The sequence below is a fragment of the Python bivittatus genome, unplaced genomic scaffold (assembly GCF_059951505.1).
Source record: "Python bivittatus isolate LINGU-HERP-01145 unplaced genomic scaffold, Pbiv_v1 ctg000480_np1212, whole genome shotgun sequence".
NCBI classification, from domain to species: Eukaryota; Metazoa; Chordata; class Lepidosauria; order Squamata; family Pythonidae; genus Python; species Python bivittatus.
In genome coordinates this window covers 14,736,608-14,761,970 of record NW_028277075.1, presented here as the reverse complement: position 1 = coordinate 14,761,970, position 25,363 = coordinate 14,736,608, and the positions used below count along the sequence as shown (strand labels likewise).

The following is a 25,363-nucleotide window of genomic DNA, read 5'->3' as shown; positions in this document are numbered from 1 at the left end:
ACCACTAGCCTGCTGCCAGCTGATTTTACCCTCTCTCCCAGAGACTGCCTTCTGCCTGTCCCAGCAGAGGGATGAGGAAAGCAGGATGATCAAGGCAAGGCTGGCATCATTGAAGATGTCCTTGCATTCCCAGCTACTAGTAGGGTCCAAGAGAATGATGGAAAATAAAAGCAGAAGTGGGAATCAGTAGCGTTGCAGCATCTTTCAGCAAACCCCAGCAAACTTCATCAAGTGGGAAGCATGTAGAATGCTATCTCTGCCCAGTATCAGGAACAAGGATGCATTCTTGGTGTGGTCTCTACTGGTTGAGCCAGCAAATTGCTGACAGGCACCGGCCTGAGCTATGACAGCGCTTCAATGCTGGCTGCACAAAATGGCTTGGAGGGCTGCATGGAGGTCACAAGTCTACCAGACTTGTTCATTTAAAGGGGGCAATGAGAGTAGAGCTGATGTCATGATAGAATGAGGACTGTAAAAGTCATGGCTCACTGCTTCAGTTTCCCCCATTCCACATGAGCAAAGATGCTTCCCAAGGGGAATATTGTGATACCTTCCCACAGAATGCTGTTTCAATTTCACAAGGTAACTGGTGGGCTTGAAACACTTTAAAAACCCTCCCAGAAAGTTTACATGGGATAACAAGCTCGAATCCAGTTGCTCTTCACTATTAAAAAAAAATCTGCTGTCTAAGAATACGTTTAGCATGGTCATATCCCTCTGACTTTGCCAAATCAGTCTTAACAATTTTCAAAGTGTCTATTGAGCTAAATGCCAAGACATTAACAACTCTGAGCTATTTATTAAAAATACTATCACTGTAGGTGATTTCAAGTTGGGGATGATATTCTGAGAGAAATGCATATATAATATATGGCTTTCTAAGGATTCTGTACTTAATGATTTAGAAACTGTGTATAGCTTATCTTACAATAATCATTCTTGATATTTATGGAACTATTTTTTCCTTTTAAGTCTATTTTATGGATATGCTTCTTTAATGAGGCTGAAATTTATCAAACAGAATATGGGAACCAGTCCTTCCAGAAAAATAGTACAATTTTAACCAAAAATGTAAAGCCAAAAGTAAGCTTTGGCTTCAACCTATGCTTCGTGAGCTGCATTGGTTACCAGTTTGCTTCTGGGTTCAATTCAAGGTGCTGGTTTTGACCTTTAAAGCTCTGCGTAACATGGGACTAGTTATTTGAGGGACCACCTCTCTGTTGTTACATCTACCTGTCCCATCAGGTCTGGCAGGTGGGATATGTTACAGGTCCCATCTACTAAAGAATTCCATCTGACAGGACCCAGGAGACGAGTCTTTTCTGCTGTAGCCCCCTCTATAGGCCTCTGGAACATCATTCCACCTGAGGTGAAGTTAGCCCCGTCCCTATTAGCCTTCCAGAAAACTCTTAAAACATGGTTTTTCCAGCAGCCTTGAGGATCACACAGGAACAGGGAGCCTACAAGATGGTTATATTGTGTTTAGGATGTTGGTCCATTCTCCTGCGGTCTTAGTTCTATTTATGCTTCATCGTTTTTAATAGTTGTTTATACTTGTTTTAACTCTCTATTTTGTTGTACGCTGCCCAGAGTCACATTTGTGAGATAGGTGGCTATATAAATTTGCTAAATAAATGTGTTGAATGAATGAATGAATGAATGAATGAATGAATGAATGAATGAATGAATGAATGAATGCCTATATCCAGCCACAGACCTGCACTGGACAATTAAATGGCCTGTGTGTGTGTGTGTGTGCGCGCGCAACTCTGCTCCATTTGTATGATCTCAACCCCATTCATTTAATATACCTCAGCCCCACCAATTCAGGGACCATATGGAAAACATTCAGTGTGATTTGGGAAAAACCAGAGGGAAGAAAGAGACAAATTGACAACAGTCAATTCAAACATCTGCTTGATCTATTTTTCAATAAACTAAAGAGGCTCTTCCAAAAACAGAATGATTGACTGAATAGCTTCTTTAGAGTCACCATATGTCAAAAAGAGAAAGAGAAAAAAGCAACAGAAATAACACAGGCTAGGGCTCCCCAAACTAGTGCCCTTAGGTTGCATTGAATTATACCTCTAATTTACCCAAACTTAATGATAATGTTTGTAGAACAGCCTAAGCTGTGAAAGACTGATACAGACACTTTTTGGTATGAAGATCTTACTTTGTTTTGTTTTGTTTTGTTTTGCTCAGCCCAATCCAATGGCCGCTATTTTTTTCATGTTGAAACCAATGGAAGACAAAAATATTTATTCTATTCTATTTATTTATTGCTATATAGAACCTCTCTTCCTTGCATTCAGTCTCTGTTTAAAGTTCATGGGTCAGCATGGAACCTTATAGAATCCAAATTTCCCTTTCTGCATGCTGCACATGAGTAAGGTATGAACCTGGATATTGGCAGAAATAGTATTTATTCCTATAATATCTTTTAATAAAAAGAGAGACATACACACCCTGGATTCACATATTATGTGTTTTGTTTGGTTTTGCCTTAGTGTGCTCCATGAGTGTGTTCATATCTCCACATTTATAAAAACAAAATCTAAATATGTATTACATTTGTCTCAAGACAAACATTACTTCTTTGTTCATATATAAAAAACAAATGTTTGTAAATTTTCTGTATATTATGACATCCTTGATCCAAAAATATGTATTTATCAGACCATCAAAAAGCACCTTTTTGCAGGCACTTTGAGAACCAACGCTTTTTAATTTGCATTTATTTGTGCCTCCCCTTCTTTGCCCGGTCTGAGATGTTTACTGTAGAAGAATCCCTTCTCCTCTACTTTTTCAGTATAGCTGGTGATTCAGAATATATAACAATAGTCCTCTATCGCCTAATTCCCTTTTCCCATTCATTCTTTTTAGTGACTTATCATGTCCTAGATTTTATATCTTATAAATGAAAGAACTATGATTTGCTTTTATGCTGGTTAATCAGACTTCTTTTTAGACATGCATAGCTTTAAGGATATTTATATGATTCTTTTCCTGCACTGGAGGTGTTTAAAGAAAGAGTGGATAACCATCCGTTAGAGATGCTGTAATGGTGGATGGTCTCCAAGGTCCCTTCAATATTGACATTCTATGATTCTGTGACTTAGTTGGGCTATGCAGATCTTTAAAGGGGTGCTTTGGGTTCTTGGAGCAAAGAAGCAAAGCACACACACCCCCAGCCCTATATCACAATGCAAGAGCAAAGCAAGGAGGCAGCATTGCTCTGTCCCTTTTCTGAGGTCTCCTCCAGCAGTACAGAGTGACCCAACAATAGAACAGAGTGCATACTAAGAAGTGTTATATATAAGTAGCTACATTGTAACCAGTCTTCTGTCCAGGTATAGGTTAATGGCTTTTCCCTCTGATATCACTGACTTTTCAAATGGCTGAATACACGGATAAATGTCAGCTGTGCGTCTCAGTTAAATATTACCATCCCCAGCAGGATAGTACTGTTAATCTGCTATAGGTAAATCAGTTGAGACTAGCATTGCAAGCAGTCAACACTGTAGCTTAATCAATGGGAGGAGCCGCAATAGGTTGACTCCTATCCAAAAGTAATATAATGTAACAGAAAGGGGTGGGGAGGTGCCCAAAATCAAAATACTACTCCAAACAATATATATGTATTAAGTATTTTTTTTAAATCTTGCTTAATCACAGGGCATTATCCTTTGCAGCTTGGTAGAATACTGAATCAAATGTAACTTTGTTATTATAATCAGTATGAAACAGCATCCTTCTATTTCTTAATGTAAATTTTGTGCTTGTGAACATTTCCAGATGGGAACAGCCCTGGGGATCTAAGTTGTTTATTTTTACAACATGCTGCAGATCAGACGAAATAATGCAGATTTCCTCCTGATGTTCCCCCAAGTTCTTTCAGTGCTGAAATACAAAAGTTGCCTTACCAGTTGTAGGGAAAGAGTAGTTCTAGCTCCCTTCAAATTCTAGATTTTACGCATTAAACTCAACAACTGAACTTTTTCATTTCACTGGATATGGGCTCAACAAACATATATATTTTCACATATATCCATTGACATATACCAGCTATTATATCTGACTAGTTTCTAACCAATGCTTTAGATACATAGCGTACCATATATAATTATGGTTGGTGGAAAAACTCCTGTTCTAAATACAGAATAAATTTAATGAAATCATCCGTTCCATCAAAATAAAGAGTTTTTAAAGCATTTATTATAAGAAGGCATCTAAGCTCTGTTACTAGGAATAATCAAGGAAAGATAAAAACTGAGGCTTAAAAATAAATGAACAAAATTATTTAGCAGGCACTGCCATTTTTCTGCAAATTCTTAAAGATTTTGCACAGATCAGTTTAGAACTTCAAAATTTCATTATAATGATTTTAGTTTTAACTTGTCTTAACAGTTGAGTTGTTGTGTAGCTTTTTGCCAGCTTGTTCTCAAGTGTCAGAAACAAATGACTTAAATGTCCTACAAGACAAATGTTCTTTAATCATCTAATGCACTAATCTATACTTAACCTAAATCCTAAATTATGTATCCTACAAAAAATATGGCTTCATCAAGAAGCAACCATCAATCATTTATGAGTTTGATGAGCAGATTTAAGAAACCATAGACTGACAGACAGTTGTCAGTATTGAAGAAGTTGCATCCCACTTAAAAACTAGCATGTTTCAGTTGTGCATTGGTAATAGAATTTTAAAGGAAGATGTACAATGATCTCATATTTTTATTGAAATTATTTCCCCCCCATTTGCTACAGCTCATCAAGGGTAACATAAAAATGCAGATCAGGCAAAAACATAATCCTCAATTTGGATCCAGCAGTTTTTATTCTAATATGTTTTTCTGGAAATATTAAAATTTATTATAGTTTAGTTTCCATTAAAGTTTAATTATGATGTGTGTAGTGAAGCCTATATTGTGTCTTCATTTTAATTTTGTTTGGTTATTGAGTTCATCATCTGCTGAGGAATTTCACATCCCCAGAAAGCAGTGCCATGAACAACAAAAAATGTGTAGCAGCAAACATAGCATGTACAGACAGGATAGCCCTCAAGTCATTTAGAGTCTGACCTCATCTGGATCATTAAAGAAAAGTCTTTCTATACAAAATGAAAAACAAAGTGGTAGTTGTAGTTGTATTTTGGATTATAAACACTGTACCTCAGATTGCAAATGAGAGTTATACTTCTCCATATTCTATTCTATTCTATTCTATTCTATTCTATTCTATTCTATTCTATTCTATTCTATTCTATTCTATTCTATTCTATTCTTGCAGTAGAAAAAGGTGTCTGCTCTAGGTGACTCCTGCCTTATGAAGGATATGTCCTAAACAATTCCATTTAATTTAAAAAGTCAGGATGTTTGACTAACATCATTTCTCCTTCTCCCCCCACTTAGTACCTTATAGAATATAATACATATCATTGTATTTGGACTTGTGTTACTCTTTGAAAATGATGGCCAGTAGATTAGGAGATGTCTTATTATAAATATTAATTTTAAGGGAAAGTGGAAGGAGACTCAGGGCTGCTATTTATAGTGACAGCTACATACTGTACATAATGCCTAATCCTTTTGGAATGTCACGTGTTACAATGTGGAATGATGTCACCCAATTCTATGTAAAAGTATAAGTCATCTATTTGATGATGATGCTGTCTATTCAATCGTGTCCAATTCTCAGCAATTCTATGGACCAGCTCTCTCCACATTTTCTAATCTTGTACAGCTTCTTTCAGTTGTTTTATGCTGTGGTTGGTGTCGGCTTTGATGGTGTCTAGCCACTGTGTTTTTGGCGGCCTTGTTTCCTTTTACTGCTGACCATTCTGAGCATAATTGCCTTTTCCAGGGAGTTTGATTGCATGACATGGCTGAAATAAATAAGGCAGAATTTTGTGATTTTGCCTTCCAGCAATATGTCTGGTTTTATACACTTCAGAACTTGCTTCTTTGTCACCTTTGCTGTCCGAGGAATCTGTAGGAGCCTTCTCCAATACCGCAGCTCGAACAAGTCAATTTTCCTCCTGTCTAGTTTTTTCATGGTCCAACTTTCACAACTGTAGATAGCTATGGGAAACAGGATAGTGCAGACTAATCTGCATTTAGTTGCCAGGCTGATGTCCTTGCTTTTCCATATTCAATTCATGCTCATCATTGCTGTGTGACCTAGTGCGATTCGACACTTTATTTCTGGACTGCATTCACTGCTTTGATCAATCTGCAATCCTAGGAAAGTGAATTCTTGCACACATTCAGTCTCTTCACCGTCAATTGCTATTTTGACATTTCCATTCCTTGCAGTGGTCATCAGCTTCGTCTTTTTGATGTTCAAGAAGAGGCCAAATTTCTTGCTTTCTTCTTTAATCCTTTTGATCAGATGTTTCAGGCCTTCTTTGGTTTCTGAGAGGAGAGCTGTGTTGTCAGCGTATCGAAAATTTTTGACGTTCCTTCCTCCAGTCTTAACTCTGATTGTTGATTCTTCAAGTTCCAATTTCCTCATGATCACTTCGACATACAGGTTGAATAAGAAAGGTGAAAGAATACAACCTTGCCACACTCCTTTCTCTATCTTGAACCAATTAGGGTCTCCATATGGTGTTCGCACAGTGGCTTCCTGATTTGTGTACAGTGACTGCACCAACTTGACCAGATGTGTTGGCACCTCCAGGTCTTCTGGGGCTCTCCACAGCTTGTCATGTTCGGCACAATTGTTGGGGCGTAGACTTGGACAACTGTGACTTTGAGGGGTTTGGCACAGATTTGGATGGTCATAATGTGATCATTTACCATCAAGAAGCTTTCCACTGCTTCGGTGAGTTTCTTGCTTGTGATAAATGCCTCTCCGTTCATTTTCCTGATGTCATGTCCCGAGTAATAAATAGTGAATTCCTCAGAAATAGCCATTATCTATCCACTGTAGCTCTCTGACAGCATGGAGGTCGATTTTCAACTTGGCCATTTCGCATTTGATGATATCCAATTTACCCTGGCTCGTTTCTCAGACATTCCACATTGCTATCCGATGTGTCTTCATGCAGCGCAGACCTTTGCTTTCACTGATGGCTGCATCAGCAGCTGGGATTCCTGCTGGATTTGCCCCCAGGTGCATCATTAATGCCTTGACTACTCACTGCAGTTCCTTGCTCTTCACCAGTAGCTCGTTGGGTACCTTCTGGCCTGGGGGTCCTACCGTTGGGCACCATATCTGAATTATTTGAGAGCCTTTCTGTAAAATTTTCTTGGCGAGGTTTTTACAAGGTAGGTCGCCAGGTCTTTCCTCAATCCTCCCCATTTACCCAGGCTTGGGACTGGCATGCAAGAGCATGGCATCATCTATTTAAGTCACCTATTTAAGGGCTTTCAAAGTGGCTGGCAATTCTGTTCTGATTTCCAAAAGAGTTCGTTATCACTCTGTTAAGGTAATGGATTTACTAATCCATCAAAGCCTGTTAAAATGACCAATACCTCAGTTTTGGACAACCATGGGATATTCTAGAGTGTCACAAAGTGTATCAGTTTCTTCAGTGTACAGCATTGGGAACTCTAGGATCTGGCTGCATTAGGACCCTCTTTGTTATTTTTTTGCTAGAATCTGTCTCTTGTTCTATGTAGAACAAGTTAGTGTATATCTGAAGCCCCATATCATTATACAGAAATGTTTTATTATGTATGAATTGCAGAGAAATCCCATATAATGCAGAATTAATTCACTGTTTGTTTTCATTAGGCTATCTCTGTCCCACCATGCCCACCCTCAATAGAGAACTAAGAGCATTCTCACACCTATGATTTTTTCCTAGGTTTCCTCTAATATAGGCAGAAAGAACATTAGTAAACCCACTGGGATATTTTTTTTTCTTATGGCTTTAAAGTTCTAAGGAAGAGATAAGAGCCCACAGCAAATAACTGGATTTAGAATAAACTCAGAAATTATCGCACAGGCCTTTCCTCTGCCACAATTTGTCAAATCTGCTGATAGGAAAAAAATTCTATTCATAAAGATTTTATTTGGGGGGGCTCTCTTGTGACTTGGTAGCAATTCAATTATAGTTTTGTGAGATAGTGAGCCCGGAGAGGGAATCCAGACTGACAAGAAATATGACAGGACAGTTACAGAGTGTTTATGCAATTAAACTTTCACTGACAATACCTGCCGAATGATGAATGCATGGGCGGAGGTATTTGTGCACAAGCAATGCCCCACAAGTATTACACATTTTTCATTATTATACAACTGTTCAGCCCTTGCAAGAATAGCCTGGCGCGTTCTCTTTTTCAGCATGTTAACCAAATGTTTTCTTTTCTTTCCTTTATTTTTTTCCAGTGGGTCTTAACGTGCCAGGTGATAAAAGAACATCTATTTTAGTGAAATGTTTCTAGAAGATTAAGATTTAGCATGAGTTTGACATGTATTAATTTTGAATTCTTAAACAGGCTTTATTCTTTTTTCTACCTGAAACTTTATATCATTTCAAAACTGAATGAATATTGCATAATTAAACTGAAAGGTTATTCATTTTATGCATATAAGTGCAAAGGGCATCATAAATGTGGGGTTCTACTGATTGTAGATTAAGAAAGAAAGGAGAAACTTAAAAAGCCTTTTGTAGCAAACCACAAAAGCTTATAGACTAGATTAATATGGTAAGTTATCATCCCTATTATAGTGTGTCTGTCTTCCAGGGATATATAAAATCAGAAGGCTTATTTGAAAGGCGCCAAAAGATTATGCTGAGTTTCCTGAGGTATCACAATAGCCATTTTCAATTTTCACATGAAGTGGCTAGTTTGTTTTTTATTTTTAAAGCATACTTCTAAAGTGTATTGATCTTGGTTAGTCTGTTCATTTAAAAAACTGTTTGGTGGAACTTAGTTAATTTATACCCGCCTTATCTTTCTTTTCTCAAAAGTGTGAAAGTATAGCAAAAAAAGGTGCTATTCCAATGAGAATTTATATCATACAAACCTAATCTACGTATGACTGATGCTTTATATAGACAGCCCATTAAATGATGCCTTTGACAAGAGCAATTAGAAATATGTGCCAGATCATATTCCTTAAACTTGAATAGCACTACTTAAAATACCCCAATTATTCAAACTCACATATCTGTTAAATCACTTTGATTATATTGCAATATTTGGTTAAAACACTGAGGATGGCACATATTTTTGGTGGACATATATCCAAGAATGCTTCTAAACTCCACTCACTAAAGTAGCATTGATGAAAATTTTTAGTGTTTTCTAAAAATACTGGCTTTCTTCCAGCTACAGTCATTATAGCTGAGGGCACTGGAAGGGGATGGATATCTTAATGTACAGCAAAAAATATAACCAGCTAATTCAACAAGGACTGATGTAGTTGGGAATACATGTCTTGATACATGCATCATCAGCTGAACATATGAAAATGTTCATATGTGGAAGATTAGTTATATGCACTGATCCTTCTTAATAGATTAGCTTAATTATTTTTAGCTTCAGGTTGTGAATAATAGTGCTAAAACTAAATGTGAAAAGAGTATCCATATATGCTGAACTAGGTCTGAGCTGAGCTATATAGTTTTCTGTTTCAACTATTTAAAAGATCCAAATTGTCATAGTTTAAGTTCAGTTTTGTGCTGGGAAGTGATGCCTCTGTATTGTCAAATGTATCATTTGTATATGAATAAATAAAATGGACACAAGTGTTGGTTGCAATTTCTCAACCCAAGAGATATTTTGCATATATTGTAGAAACAAAATGCTTTATACAGGGACAAAATATGCAACTATCCAGCCACTGCCCTTCAATAAAAAAAGTTATGTATTTTAAAATATATTTTCTCCTCAAAACTTTATATTTTCCACTAAAACTGACATCTTTCCACCCCAAAATTGTTTTCATGTTACTTAAGTGTTGAAATTGCATGGCTGTGTTCCTTTCTTTTCAAAAAACAGACCTAATCCTGTTAATTCAAAGTGAATAACAAACAGGACTAAGACTTTTCCCAAGTTGTTACATTTATTCAACCTGCTTGTGTTTTGTTCTTCATCATAATTATTTCCAAGTCAAATCTGTGCTGATTTCCTTGTGGACCCACATACCTCTGACTAACTTAAAGAATTGAGCTGGGATAATTCACACTATTCCTTGGGGGTCATGTTCTCTGTTTTTTTCCAAGGACATTTTTATTACAAAGCTGATGAAATTTGCATATTAATTCATTTCTTTCAATTTTTTAAGATTAAATGTTGTCAACATGTATCAGTGCAAGGCTCTGACAGTGCTGATGAAATGGGTCAGTCAAGCTTGAACATTTAGAGTAATGCAGCCATCTGCAACCTCCAAGCCCCTTGTGTAGTTTAGTGCTACCAATGCAACTTGATTAAAAAAACTTTTATTCAGTGAAAGATATTGAAACATTATCTATAAAATGATATGTGATATTGTTGCCATTTGTGAGAAAAGTATATTTGACAACAAAATGGTTCTAAGTATCTCCTTGCTGACTTGAAGTTAGTGCTTTGTCAATCGCAATTATAAACTCTAGTAGGGGAAGTTAGACTCTTGTGTGCCCATAAACATACATGCATATGCATTCACAAATAGATTTTAAAAAAAAAAAAACCTTTTAATGTTGCCAGGACAGATGATATTAAATTGACCTTAATTCTTCTTTTGGGCTTTCACTGTTTGAACAGCAGTATTCAGTTGCCTGGGTTAGTTCATCACTGTACTAAAGCATTACTGTATTTTATGTTATTTGTATTTCACCTGCTTTCAAGATTCTGGATGACTTATGACTATAGAAACATAACAGCAATCAGTTAAAGCCACAGTTAAAATCACACTCCTGCTGTCTGCCTAATTCAGGTTAAAGCTCCAAAGGCCCTAGGAAAGAACAGTTTTTAGAACCTTTCTATATGATAACAGGATGGGGACTATCCCCACTTTAGGGGGGCAAGATGTTACAGAGTGAAGGGGCTGTTACCAAGACGGCCATACTTTTTGAATGATTGTTTTCAAATATATTGATTTGTTTTTTCAGTGTATCAAAGTTTTGAGCTACTGATATCCTTACTGTATATATTGTTATTGGTTTCTGTGTAAGCTGATTTTCCATTATATTAGTATTCCTTTAGAATTTTGATGTTTAATTTAATCAAATGAGGACAAAGTCAACATGCTTTGTATATAGGCACTACTCCTGATTTTCTGCACACTGCTGCCTCTTGCATGGATGCAAATCAGTGTAGCTTCATTTACAATAAAGAGATATTTCTACTATTAGGACTACAAAGTTTAAACCAATAATTGGCTACATCAATAGATTAAAATTAATCCATTAATTGTTGAATTAAAAATAATTTGATTTGCCCCCTATTATTTGGGAACCAGGTTTTAAATGTTTTAAAGCTGTAATCTTCTATCAACTGGGAGTAAGCCTCACTGAATTTCATAACATATACCTCTGAATAGAAATATATAACAGTGCTATTAATTTCAGATAAAATCACACATGCAGACAGTAAATAACTAATATTTCTTTCTCACAGCCTTTTGTAAGGCATTGTCTTTTGTAAGGTTAGATCTGGTACAATTTTATTTCTCTAAATACAGAAGAACATTACTAGATAGACTACAATGGCATTCTGACTTTATATGCCTTTTTACTTGATCGAACTGAGTGAGTAATTCCCTTTAATTCTGCAACCCTCCACAGATTCCAAATCTGTTCCAAAGGTTGCCTCAGTCATCTGTAGCAGATTTGAGGATGTGAGTGGAGAATCCACAGGCAGGGAAAAGGAAGAAAGTCCCATTGCACAAAAGTCTGACAGCATGACATTAGATTCTACTTATTATTTATGCTCATACACACATTCAATTGATTAATTAATCAATTAATCAAGAAAAATTATATTATTAATCAGTTGACAGTCCTATTAATAATCTATGAGCCTGGTCATAGAGAAACAGTATGTGGAGAAAAGATCACTCATCAGTTCCTCAGTAATATATTTGAACAATTGAGCTGGGGAGTTTTCATGGATCCCACAGCTATATTTCAGTGCTACTTGTCTGTTATGCTCATTTTCACACTGAACTTTCTGCAGGAGTTCAGAAAGCCTGTGATAGTTCACCAAGGACATTTGTTTTTGTTTTTGATCCCATAGCAGTACTGCAGTAGCTTTGAGTGTGACTACTCTTCTGGGCTAGTTGCATGCATATAGCAATTTAAAAACGCATGTCTTTCAAGCCGGACAGTAAAAAAAAAAAAAAAAGTTGTTAAGTATTCGACTATTAAATATTTTTATTTTATAGTAACACATATCTTGGATTTCACCTACATGCACAAATAAAGAAGGAAAGAGAGAGAGATGCACATATACAGAATATTGCATTGGAAAATCAAAATCTGGCTTCATATTGTAGACTTTGAAAATGTCAGTTATGAAATATTTAGACCATGCAACACAGTCTTCGACTTTGGGTTATAAAACTTTAATTTTGTGAGTTGCTAGCTCTCCAATTGTTCAATACTTGTAATCCTACAAATCTATGGTTATCAACTTCTAAGCTTTAAACAGCATTAGTGATTCTGTTAAAACTAAATTACACTGACTTGTCAGATACACAGGCATACTATAATTTGTTATCTATTTCTGCATTATAAAAATAAACTCTAAAGAGATCAAATAAAATACACTGAACTCACAACTATTTTTTCCATGAATCACGCCCAATTTACTTCCATATGCTATATTACAAAGGCAACCAGAATCATTCAGCTCATGTCTGTTTATTTTGACATCATCCTTTTTATTGTTGCTGTATATAATCCTGAAGAAAAATTCTGAAAAGCCACATCTTTGTAAGTGTCCATTAAAAGTAAGTGTCCACCAATGTTTTGAAACATTGATGATTTTGATATAGACCTTAAAGTATATGCAGCATGGGGGGTGGGGGGGATGTGTAGTCTTCTGCTCCAGAACTTTAAAAAGTCTCCCCAAATAATGAACATGCCTTTATGTTCATTAATTTTGTTCATGGAAGTCAGATTAAATGTTTCTTGGCAGAGGTTTTTTCTTCCTGCCCTTAACATAAGGAGTATTGGAACTTAAGGTTGAGGAAATGTGAGACACAGTTGGAAGAAGAGAATGCAGGAGGAAGAGAATAAGGTACAGATTTCTTAAAAGAATTCATCCTCGCATAATCTGCACCTGAAGTCTAGAATACCATCAACAACAAAAATGAAGAGGCTAAGCTAAACATATTACAGTGTGGATAGAACAATCACAGAAGAAAATTATGAGCAAATGAAGTACCCCATAGAATTTGGCAGTTCATTAGAAATTAAGTATGCTACTTTCAGAACAACTCAAATTTAAAAGCTGGTCCTTCTAAAACAAAATTGATGAATGAATGTGAGTACTGAACTGGCACAAAAACCATATACAACTCCAGATACTTAAAGGATACTTCTGAGATTCAAGTAATACTCCCAAGATTGGATTTAATTTTTTCAAATGCTTCACTTCCTTTCAAACACAAGAACAATAATTTCTTATAACGCTAACATTTGCAATGCCAATTAATAAAAGCCACGGACAAACCCTAAAAAAATCCTTAGGTTATAACGGTGTTCACACATATGTCCCAATGTCCATGGTCAGTTCATTTGAAAACTTACAAATTAATACTTGCCAAAACCTATATAAAGAACTTGTACCTCAAATGTAATTCTCAGATTTTGAAAAGTCAGGACTCACTGAGAGAAAAAGAAACACTATGATGCCTCATGAAGTCAGTTTGTTCAGTACATATATTAAAAATATTATGTTCATAATTAAATGTTTTATTATTCCCTTGTTTAATGTGGCAGTATATCAGAGCATTTCAGTTTAGCTTACCATTTTCCTACCCTACATGCACCCCCTACTTTGACCTTTCCTTATCAGACTTTAGATCTAGTGCAATTATCATGGGTTCTAAAAAAGTTTTTTAAAAGACTTCCACAGTTAGTTAACATAGAGTAATGTTCATCTATTTTTAGCTCTGTCTATAATACAGGCATGAGAGAGGAAGAGATTTCCAATGTTCAGCTACTTCAAAGGCCATCTTAAATCACTGACATAATGGCAGATTTTGAAATCTAGGCATTCATCATGATAATTTCCTGTTCACATCCCCAAAGTGGGTGCAAAAATGCAGGCAGCTGTGTTGATACATTATATGTGTGTGTGTTTGTTTATAATGGGTTTTAATTGCCCATTCAAAACCAAGCCAGCCCCAAATGTGTTGCATTATCACCAGAATAACTACCAATAATGTGGCTGGAAAAATGGTTTCTCTCTCAACTCAAGTTTTCAGCTAAGCTGAGATGGAACAAGGAAGCCTCAGGGCATGAGAGACTGCTACCATCTCTGCTTTAACTACCCACATGAAATACTCACATGAAATCATGAAATATCCACATGAAATATTTCATCCATATGAACCTTGTCTCCACTACAACACATTCTTGCTTCCCCAAAGACAGCTCTGCTTTTCAGATGCAAGAGTAGATAGATGCACCTTCCACTACTGTTTTAATAATATAATGTTAATCACACATGAGGGTAATCTAAAAATTGGCCCATGGTGCACAAAGAGATACTTGAAACAGAAATTGGGGTGTACACTACTGCACATGAATTAGTGCATCTCCACTATTCTATTAAACAAACCATGGACTATAGATAGCCTTTTGGATCTCTTAAATTATAGGTTAACACTGTAATCACTTTTTTGATTTGATTTGATTTGATTTGATTTGATTTGATTTGAATAGCCACCCATCTCAAACCAGTGACTCACTTGGCTACTTCTCCTTTATGAAGCTTGCATAAAACAAGTAAACTCTTGCCCTAATAGCAATTTAGGTCCATGTTTATTACTATGTGCTTTCTGTAGTGTCCTTTTTTAAAGAAATATGTTTGCATTGACACTTCTGTGTCAACTAAGGTATTTAAGTAATCGTTAGGCATTGTCTGGATGCTCCACTCAAAAATACTCTCTTCCACAGACTGAATACTTTCTCAAGGAAGAGGACATCTACAAGTAAAGATTTTAAAACTTGTATAATAGAAGTTTCAGCACAAATAACTCTAGAAATTACAGTGCATAGAATGCCTTGGAGTATATTCTGGGATCTAAAGCTTTGTAGATGGAGAACTGTAATTCCCTCTTCTATAGTAGCATTCATGTGTCCTTAAAACCCCCTCTTCTGTTCAGCAATTTCTTGAACAGCATGACTTGAACAGCACATCATTGTGCACTACTGAGGTTTCCTTCAGATGGCCAAGGGTACGTGGAGTATGAATAAGAAAATAATAAAATCAGTGGGATCGTTAGTTCAACATTATATTCTAACAATGGCCAACTGGATGTATAAGGGAAATCGCAAACAGGTCATGAGCACTCCCACTCAAGTTCTGCTGCAACTAGTAGTAAGGAACATATTAATAGCTATATAGAAACCATTAATTATGGTTTTCGGCCAATAATGCAAATGGAAGAATGTTATAGTGAATTTTAATTCCATGTGTATTATTTAGGATCTCCTTACTATTCAGTTCTTAAAAGCAGAGAAGTTTTCAGGGGCTGAGAAATCATTGTCATTTGTTTATTTGCACAAATCTCATGAAGATTAATTCCACACAGTGTCTACATGTTAAACAGTCAAATCAAAACACACATTTTAATGGTTTTTTTACAGTTTAGTGCTTCATCTACACTTGCATTCAGCATATTACTTGAGTTAATTCTCCCTCTAACTTAGAAAGATCTCTGATGACAAAGCCATAGATTCTCATGACTAATAGTGTGAATATTGAACACATCAAGATAGGAACTCATAGCACGTCACAAACTAAACACCCCAGATTTTTAAAAGGCTTATTTATGATATACAACTGTTTCTCAGAAATATCTTTCTTCAGTAAGAGCAGCCAATGCTAGATCATTTAGCAACACTGAGATGAAATGAATTTCTTTCCATCAAATGAGATTGGTTTACTTTATTTAATATTTCTTTTTTACTTTATTTAACATTTCTTTTTTCTATTATTTTTCAGAAAAAAATTCTACCCTGCACCCTAGCAAGGACTTCCAGAATGTGTTCCTTTATATGAGGAATTTTAGAAACAATAGATATGTATATCTGTGACAGAGATGTACAATTTGTAGCTTCCCAAGTCTTGCACATAATTCCTCCAAAAATTATTTTATACCAAGTAGAGCACCATACTGATAGGCCATTGTGGCCTTTCACCTGAAAAAGATTACGCACTTCTGATCTCTGGCAGCATTTAGGTAACAAAAGAGAGAGAGAATGCTATAATTTCATGTGCAGTCTACACAGTATGCAATGCACACATGCTGAAACTGAGAACATTTAAAATTAATCCAATTAAGTCTAATCTACGGCTGTGCAGCCTTTTTCATAGTTAGGTCTACTTGCTCTGTGAGTGGCATGCCAAGGTCCTAAAAGTGGCCAAACCCAAGATAAACATGGTCTAGCAAGGACAAAATCATTTATTTAAAGTTAATTTTAATGTAATTTAATTTGAATGTAAGCATATTTAATTAAACTTGAATTAAACTAATTAAATGCAGCTAATGTGATTACTCTCTGTGTAAAGCAAGGTTTTTCTTTCTTGTTCTTTCACAAAAATTACAAAACGTTGGCAGCCTTTGGAGATGAAGTATGGCAGTTTTACTTCTTTTTTGTATTTGCATTTGGATCTTGTGAAGCAAATACTTCGCATGGTCTATTGTCTTAGTGGCTCTGCAGCTGCAAAAATAATACTATTGTCTTCCAACTCTTCTAATTGCCTCCAATATAATATTAGAGGGCTTAACATAAGCTAAATCCCATCTTTTACAGCTTTTCTACCTATTTATTATTACAGTATGTAATCCCATGTAGCTCATGTCTCTTCCCTGCACTGTGTCTTCAGTTGTTTTGGAGATTAAAATTGCCATGTATTAGTGTGCCTGCACTGGACTCTAGATCAGTTTCCTTCATTGTGATGTATTGGAAAGAATGAGTACTTGTGGTAGAAAAAGTAGTTTCAGTAGCAATGAAGAAAGAGTTCTCTGCTTTAAATCGGAAGTCTTTCAGCGGATCTATTTTGAGCGTTTGGTCTAATTGTATGTCATCGATATATTATAATTTCATTTCCACAGCAGTAATTTTATATCAAATTGTATTTTGTCATTAATGTCAGAAGTAAATGTACGTGAATTTAATTGAATTTATTCCTAAGCAAGCATGAGTAAGATTACAGCCTGAGAAATTTAGGAAAATATCAATTTCTTATATTTTTCCTTTTGAGGAGGATTTTGTGATTTTCTTACAAACAAGCATGATGGTTGCTGTTAAAAAAAAATCTGCATTTACTTGTAAGTTATTCTGATTCATAGAATTCAGTTCTGGGATGAAATGCTTAGTCAGAAAACTTTCTTTATGGAGAACAAACATAAAACCAATATTCTCCCTTTGCATCGTAAAGAAAAAAGGTAGTTTCCTCTAAAGTAAAATGTAGGAGAACAGATACCTTATACACTTGGCATGTCTTCTTATTGTTTCGTTTTATATTAAAATATTTGCCATATATGCCATTTGATTACTTTAATAAATCTTAACCATCTCTAGACTGAAGGAACATAAGCCAGGAGTTTGCAAAAGACGCCCTCTCCCATCAGGCAGCCATCATCACCCAGCCATATACTATGTTAAATGAGCAAACTGAGCAAACCACACATGCCCAAGTAAATTATCATGACTGTAATTCAAGATTTTTTTTGTTTGTTTCCCTGTGGGTTCATAGTTTATGTGGCAGGAAGTACACTGATATTAAATTTCCAGGAAACAATCTCCTTGTGAAGAATGCGAAGATATAGTACTAGCTGAGGAAAAATAGCATATAGATTGTGCAAAAGGTCTGAATTTATAAAATGTGCAGCTAATTATATGGTTTGGGAACTATATATATATAGTCCAGCATACCAGAGACATGGGAGAAGAAAGATAGAATGCAGGAAATTAGAAGAATTCAGAATTGGGGGGGGGGGAATTATTCATTCCTCTGTAGCAACATAAAGTAATCTCATTCAGTTAAATGAAAGCTTTACCTACATTAATTCATAGAGAATTTATTATACCCCAATAAAAACTAAATTGCTCCCTCCAGAGGAAGTTCATATTTTGGTCTGAGATTTTTCCCATTTTATTTTTATTTTTTGAAGCAATAGCAGTCTTGGAGGATGGTTGCATTGTCAGCATTTGTCTTGAAACTCTTGGATATTAGTTTTGAATGCAGTCACCTTTCTGACAAGTGTTGTTGTGAGTGTGGTTTATATCCCTTTTTGGGGTGATTTCTAATGATAATGCTCTGTCTACCTCACTGCTTCACACTAAATTATAGATGCCACGATGACAGGACAAACAGTATTCAGGTGCTAAACTCTACTTTCTTTGTGTGATGTCAGTACCTTTCCCACAACATGAGTGGAATTAAAATTAGGAAGAGAAAATATGCAAAATATTTCTGCTTAAAAATAATGTTCTGTCAGTTATTAAACAAGTAATATTTCATTTAATCACCTAAAGGGATTACTATAAATGAGCGGGCAGAAAGAATAATTTTCTTAACACGTTCCTGCCCTAGAGTCCTACTATAATGGATCTTCACTTTGCCAAATTAAGAAGTTATAATTCAGGTCGTCATCAGGATTTATCTTTTTTAGAATGGTATATACAGTTCACCTTCCTGACATAAGCTCTCAGACACAGAGATATAGATGTTATATTATATCATGCCCTCGTTTTACAACGTTTACATGATTTCCACTCCCACTCTGGGGGGAGAGATTTCTCTGTATTTACAGTATATATCCTATGTGGTGTTTTTTTTTTACTTGTCTTGGCCACTAAGAGGCAGTACCCAACCAGTTTGGTTCTATTTGAAACTTGACAGGTGTACATATAGTGGTTTTACTATGGGTTCAAACCCTCATGAACTCTTGCTCTTTTAAGTGACTGTATACAGCGCACTGGGTTTAGGAGCTGTTGAAATCCTAGTGCTCAGCAGTGTTGCAGGGAGAGATATATAGAGTCTGTCTTTTTACAAATGAGATACAGAGAAATATAGATGTTATATTATGGCATGCCCTTATCAACAGGACAGACTTAAAAATGGTCTTATTTCATTACAATCCGTTTGAGGCACAGCATAAACTGTGATAATATAGGTATCTCTTTTCTTTTTAAATAAATACTACAAAGGGGCTTTACAACTACAAAATTAGTTGAACTGGCATACCATACAGTGCTGTAAACAGAGGTTACAATTTCTGGCTTCACCTGTGCATGGTTGTCTTGTCTAACTCTTTGCCTCCTTTCTCCCCGGCCACTTAGCCAAGGCTCCTGCACAAGTCTCACATGAGCAACAGTCAAAGAAGTCATCCATTCTCTCGTCTGCTCCAAGAAAAGGTGATAGATAGCACATGTTGGTTTGGTCCATTCCAACCTCCTTATAAGCTTAGAACTGAAGGGTGGGACAAAAGATCAGTGTAAAATGGTTGAAACACAACAGCTGAGATAAGGTTCAGCTTATCACAGTTTTCAAAGAACTCATGGGAAGTTGATACCATGATTCCTCTTCTGTCGTAGTGCTTATTTGATCATGGTATTCGTGCCACTTACATCACACCTTTTTTTTTTTTTTACTAATAGAACAGGTAGATCTGATATATTTTATACTTCCTTTTTATTTGCAGATACAGATACAGCTGTTACTCTTAGTGTGGCCAAATTTTGTGCTGTGGCTTGTCCAGTCCACCAAATGACTCTTCAGGAATCGGGTTAGTGACAAGTTATTGAGGCCCTGAGCTTTATCTGGATCTTGCCATCATGTTTTTTTTATGCCAATGTTTTATTTGCCTTGTTATGTTTCTATTTTGGATTAGTCAATGCTGTAACAAAGATTTGATTTGATAGCAACTGTGTTGTACAGAGATGTACGTCATGAAGGCTTACAGTATAAAATATATATTTTCACAGCTGCCAGTTCCCGTATTATCCTATACAACCTTTGCAATCAACTCATGAAATCTCAGATTCTTCAATGAGCGCCTTTGGAACTCTCTTCACAGGAGATCATAGAATGCCCTCTCTATTGCCTTACAGACATTTTATTATTCTGTTTGAACAGCATCTACAGCAAACTGCGATGATGCCAGAATTATAACACACATGTGATGGTATCATCACATGAATGCCACAATTTTGTATTCTTTATGTATGACACAAGTATGTAAATGGTGGCATTTATGTCATCATTCCCCCCCCCCTTTTGATTCCCTGTAGTCAGAATCTGATAAATGTAGGAGTTATTTTTAGGATAGTTTTTAAAATTGTATGTTTCTGCTGATTTAGTCTATATTTAATATGGTTATATATATTTATAATTATTATGGAATTTTAATTGGTATGAATTGCAAATTCCATTGTTAGGAAGAACATCATAAAGATGGGTTTTAATTATGTTGTTAAGAAAGTTAATAGCCCCAATGTCGATATAATCTAGCACTCTGCTTTGGACCATGTCTGAGTTATTTGTTCCCAGTATATTAGTAGTCATCAGAATACACTGCTTCTGAATATGGAGGCTCTTCTTGTAACTCTCGTGGGCAATAATGGGGGATAATAAATAATCCCTCTATTAAGTGACTAATACATTTTGAAAGCCAGTAAAGTTATCTGTACCATTCAGTGTTCTGATTTTGTGGCAATTCTATTATTTTATATAATTTTGTGTGAAAAAAATCCTAGCTGCCTTGAATCTTCTGTCAGTTAAATAAGTGGCTTTTTGTCTGTTTGTTTGTTGCCTTTGAGTCAGTGTTGACTTCTGGCGACTACTTGAACTAGTCCCTGCAGTTTTCTTGGCACGATTTTTCAGATGTGGTTTGCCGTTGCCTGTTTTCTAGGCTGAGAGAGAGTGACTGGCCCAAGGCAACCCAGCTGGTCTCCCGGTTGCTAGCCTGCTGCTTTAACCACTACACCAAACTGGCTCTCTGAATTGGCTTACCCAAATTCTATTATATAAGTGGCACAAAGAATTCCCCCACCCCGTTTTGCTTTTGACAGGATTACTGTTTGGAGTTACCGGTCATGTTTACCTCTCTACTAGTTGAGTAAACTGTATAACACAATATATGAAAAGGTTAAAAATATATCTCATATCAATCTAAGCCGAAATTGAAATTGTTAAAAATAAATGATAGGCAAAAGGAAGGTAGCTAAATATTGTAAACAGACAGCATGAGCTATACTTTTATAACCCTGTCTCTGAGGATTTTTTTTTTTTCATTTATCTTTTGAGAGAGACATTCTTATTACAAGAAGCGTTCACTAAAAATTAATTGTTTATTAAGAATTAATTAAAAAGGTTTGCATTGGTCTAATTGAATTGGGACTATCTTTCTCACTGCTTTGAACTTACAGGTGCTGCTGAGGTTGTAGTTAAGATGTTAGAATATTGCTTTACTCCATTGCAAAGGGTTCTGTCAAGAAAATCTTTAATATAAAAATAAAAAGCAGTTCATGCATAAAGCATGATGCCCTGAAGCATATTAGATCTGTTTATCTCTGTGTTTAAAATGAACAGTACCTGGTATAGTTTACATAACAAGGCAGGGATCAGCTTGATAAAGCATTTATATCACCAGGGGAACACACCGGCTCATTTCCTCCACACTGTTCTGCATGACTAGCTTGCCAGCTAGCATAATAGCAAACAAAGTTTTAATAGGTCAAGAGCAGAGTAGCCAGTTCTGTTATAATAAAGGGTGTTGCTGATTGCTCTTCTGTTTGTTTTTTTGGGGGGGGGGTTCTGTTTTGCTTTATGAGAATATTTATGGGGCTAATTATTGGTTGGGGCTTATGTACATAAGAACTTCCCAAATCTACCACTAATAGGTCTATTATCTGAAAAGCAACAAAATCTCCTGATTCCTTGAAAGATTAAGAGATGTGCTATAGCTTAAGTCATCCTATCGCCCTTCAGAGGTGTTGGGACTGCAGTTCCCAGAATTTCTAGGCACCTGCCACCTGGTATTAGTGGAAGTTGTAGTCCAAATCTGTTTGGACTGGTGCCGGGTTGAGAAAGGCTGACATTTGTGGGAGCAAAAGCTGCTTCATCAAATGCAAGCAGAGCCAAATGGCCATGAACATAATCATTCAGATAGTTACAAACTGAACTGACGTGAGGCATTTCGTTTGTCAGCTATAGATTTCATTATCCTTCAAAGCAGAGAAGAGTTATTTGGTCAAATATATCTTATATACTGGGTAAAATGCATTGGCTCACAAATGAAAAGCTATACAGGTAGTCCTCATTTAGCGACTGCCTTGCACAGCGACCATTCACAGTTACAACAGTGATGAAAAAGTTACCTTGCGACCAATGCCTACATTTACAATACTTGCAGCATCTCTCCCTCCCTCCCTCCCTCCCTCTCTCTCTCTCTCTGTCATGTGTTCACCATTACAGTCAGTTGATACACATCTTGTGCCTGGTTTTCTCCCCCGTGGAGAGATTGCCTAAACAAGCCATCTCTTCCTGAGCTGCTGTTCTCCACACTGCAGAGGGTCCCTAAAAAGTGCTAACTGCAAGATCAGACGCTCAGCTCTGTGGCCTTAATTAGCCTGCTAGCAGCTGCTGCCTGTAACTGACAAGGCTTTAATCAGTTTCACACCTTTCGCTTTTGTTTGCCTCCTTAGCAACACTGGGAGCTGTGAGTGCACTGTGCAAACAGCCAGCACTAGCACTTTCCTTTTGATACGTATTCCCCATTGTGTGCCTGCTTATTCCCTTGTAATCCATTCCTCTCCAATGAATGTAAATATAAACATTAATTTTCTTCTTGCTAATTATCCCAGCGCCAGATAAGCATTCCAAAGGGCAGGGGAGTAAGGAAAAAGGGTTATAAGATTTGCCTTTTTACTTGGCTTCCTTGTGAGTCAAATTCCAGAAACCTTCCCCACCATTTGGGCTCGCCCGGCTGTTTGGGGTCATATGCTTCTGATGAGGAAAGCTGAAGTAGACTCGTAAGCACAGTCATGGTCATGTGATTTTTCACTTAGCCACCGCTTTGCTTAATCACCGAGTTGCTGGTCCCAATTGCAGTCACTAAGCGAGGATTACCTAGCATGAAGAAGTATGTCCTCTGGAAGGAAAATAAAAGGAATATTAACAGCATTATTATTAGAACAATGTAGCATAGAGGGGCTATTTTTTTCATACATGTAGACATTCCAGATCCATAGGAGGTGATTCACTAGGAGGCACTCATATCTGTAAGATCTTTGGTCGTGGTTGTGGTTTGTTCTTTCAAGTCAGTTTTGACTCCTGACTTCCAGTTTTTGGAAGTGGTTTGTCATTGTCTTCTTCCAAGGATGGAGAGAGAGTTACTGGGCTAAGGTCACCCAACTGGCTTTCCACCTAAGATGGAACTAGAACTCACAGTCTCCTGGTTTCTAGCCTGATACCTTAACCATGGATAAATGTCACCATATTTGGGGGAGGGGTTGTCCAAGGTAGGTTTAGAGATAATATTTGAATTCAATATCCCTGTCTCAATTATGTTTCCATTAAAAATTATATTAGATATTCTTTTTAGTTGGTAACCAATATTCTACTGATGGCAAATTAACTCAAAATCTTTGAACTAGAACTATGATTTAGTTTTGCTTTAGAGTACTATGTCTCTCAGGTTTCCAAGTTATTAGAGTGGCAGAGAATTGAAGAAATCAACATTGTTGTAACTCTGGGGAAAACTAAAAACCTCAGATTTTCTGAGGTTTTTCTCCTGATTATAAACTTTTTAACTGTCTTGATGTCTTGCTTATGAAGTTGCTTAGTAATTATACTTTTAAAATAATTACCTAAGAACACACTACCTTATTTTCACAGTAAATATCTGACTTTAAGAACACATATTTTGCTTGATGCTTTTATCAATTCATCTTGTTGAATGAGTTACTTCTCTTCTAATGAGGAAAGTTGATGGTTCATAATTTTCTACCCAAAATTAATCATTGTGTTGTGCTTGCAGTAGTGTTGTGTAAAACAAGACCCTCCTAGGGAGCCTTTTATAGATGCGAATGGGAGTGACATTGCACACACATTCACATTATAGTTAACAAAGAGGGAAAAACAAACAAGGCATTGTTTACATGTTGATCATTACCTTTTGATGGCCTACTGAGATTTTGGTCTCTTTGCACTAATCTTATGTTAGTGACTGTCATATTCTATTAGCAAATTTAATTTTGTTAATGTGATAGAAAGTTGCTAATACAATGAGACTCATTAACAACTTTTGCATCATGTTAGCAAAAGCCAAATTTGCTAACAGAATGCAAAAATTCTAATGGAGGGAAGTCATAATTATGTAAATGCCTGATTTGATTAAATGTGCTCCCTATATTTCTCTACTGCTTAAACAAGATATTGAACAGTCAGCTAATGACTGTTTTTCTATCCCTACATCTTGACTTTTAAAAACTGAAGAGATTTTAAAATTTGCATCAGATAGCTATACACTAAATGAACATCATTGTCCTGAGTATAACATATGTCTCCACAATCATGAAGACAAGAAACCTGGGTAAAAAAAAAAAACTGAGAAATGATTGAAAAGCTCCTGAAATTTTGGGGCTGAATAAAATTTTCAAGAGTTATAGAAAACCTTAAATTTCCAATCTCTATGGCAGTACAAATGTTCAGAATATGATTGTCTACATTCCACCTTTCTCTATTCTCATTACAGAAGATGTATTAGCAACCCAAAGAAATGTTCAGATTGGTAGGTGTTGCTGGTAAAAATCTCATCCAACAAATCAGGCTAGGTTTGCAGTACTAATCAGTTTTACGATATTGTATTATGTATAATTTATTCATGGCAAAATTGTAAGTAAATCTTATTTTTTTTCTTTTTTTCTATTTAGAAAACAAAACCATGATATCTATGTTATTTATTTATGGCTTTCCTATCCTCTACCTAATTATATGAGATTCACAACAATAACAATTAAAACATTACTTTAGAACACAACCATAAAACACAACAAACTAACAGCTAAAAAGAGCAACAGCAGTCAAAATGTAAAGTATTTAAACAAAGAGTGTGAAAACCACAAAAAGATTTATATGTTAAGGTCTTCCTGAAACAAAGGTCTTTACCAGGTATTTGTACCACATCGGCTTTATGTAACTATGGCAATGACGAACATTAGTGAGCTTTTATATAG

At 36.0% G+C, this 25,363-nt stretch overlaps 1 protein-coding gene across 9 annotated transcripts in view; it reads left to right on the top strand.

Moving 5' to 3' along the window:
* Positions 1-25,363, top strand: part of NPAS3 (neuronal PAS domain protein 3) — a 758,559-nt gene that overhangs the window by 660,291 nt on the left and 72,905 nt on the right. For 5 of the 9 annotated variants that reach the window (XM_088145380.1, XM_088145379.1, XM_088145385.1 and 2 more), the window contains one exon: positions 19,828-19,911. The exons of the other annotated variants lie outside the window; for them this stretch is intronic. In XM_088145380.1, the coding sequence (XP_088001506.1) occupies positions 19,828-19,911 (84 nt within the window). The remainder of the gene's footprint in view (positions 1-19,827; positions 19,912-25,363) is intronic. 9 annotated transcript variants of the gene reach the window in all.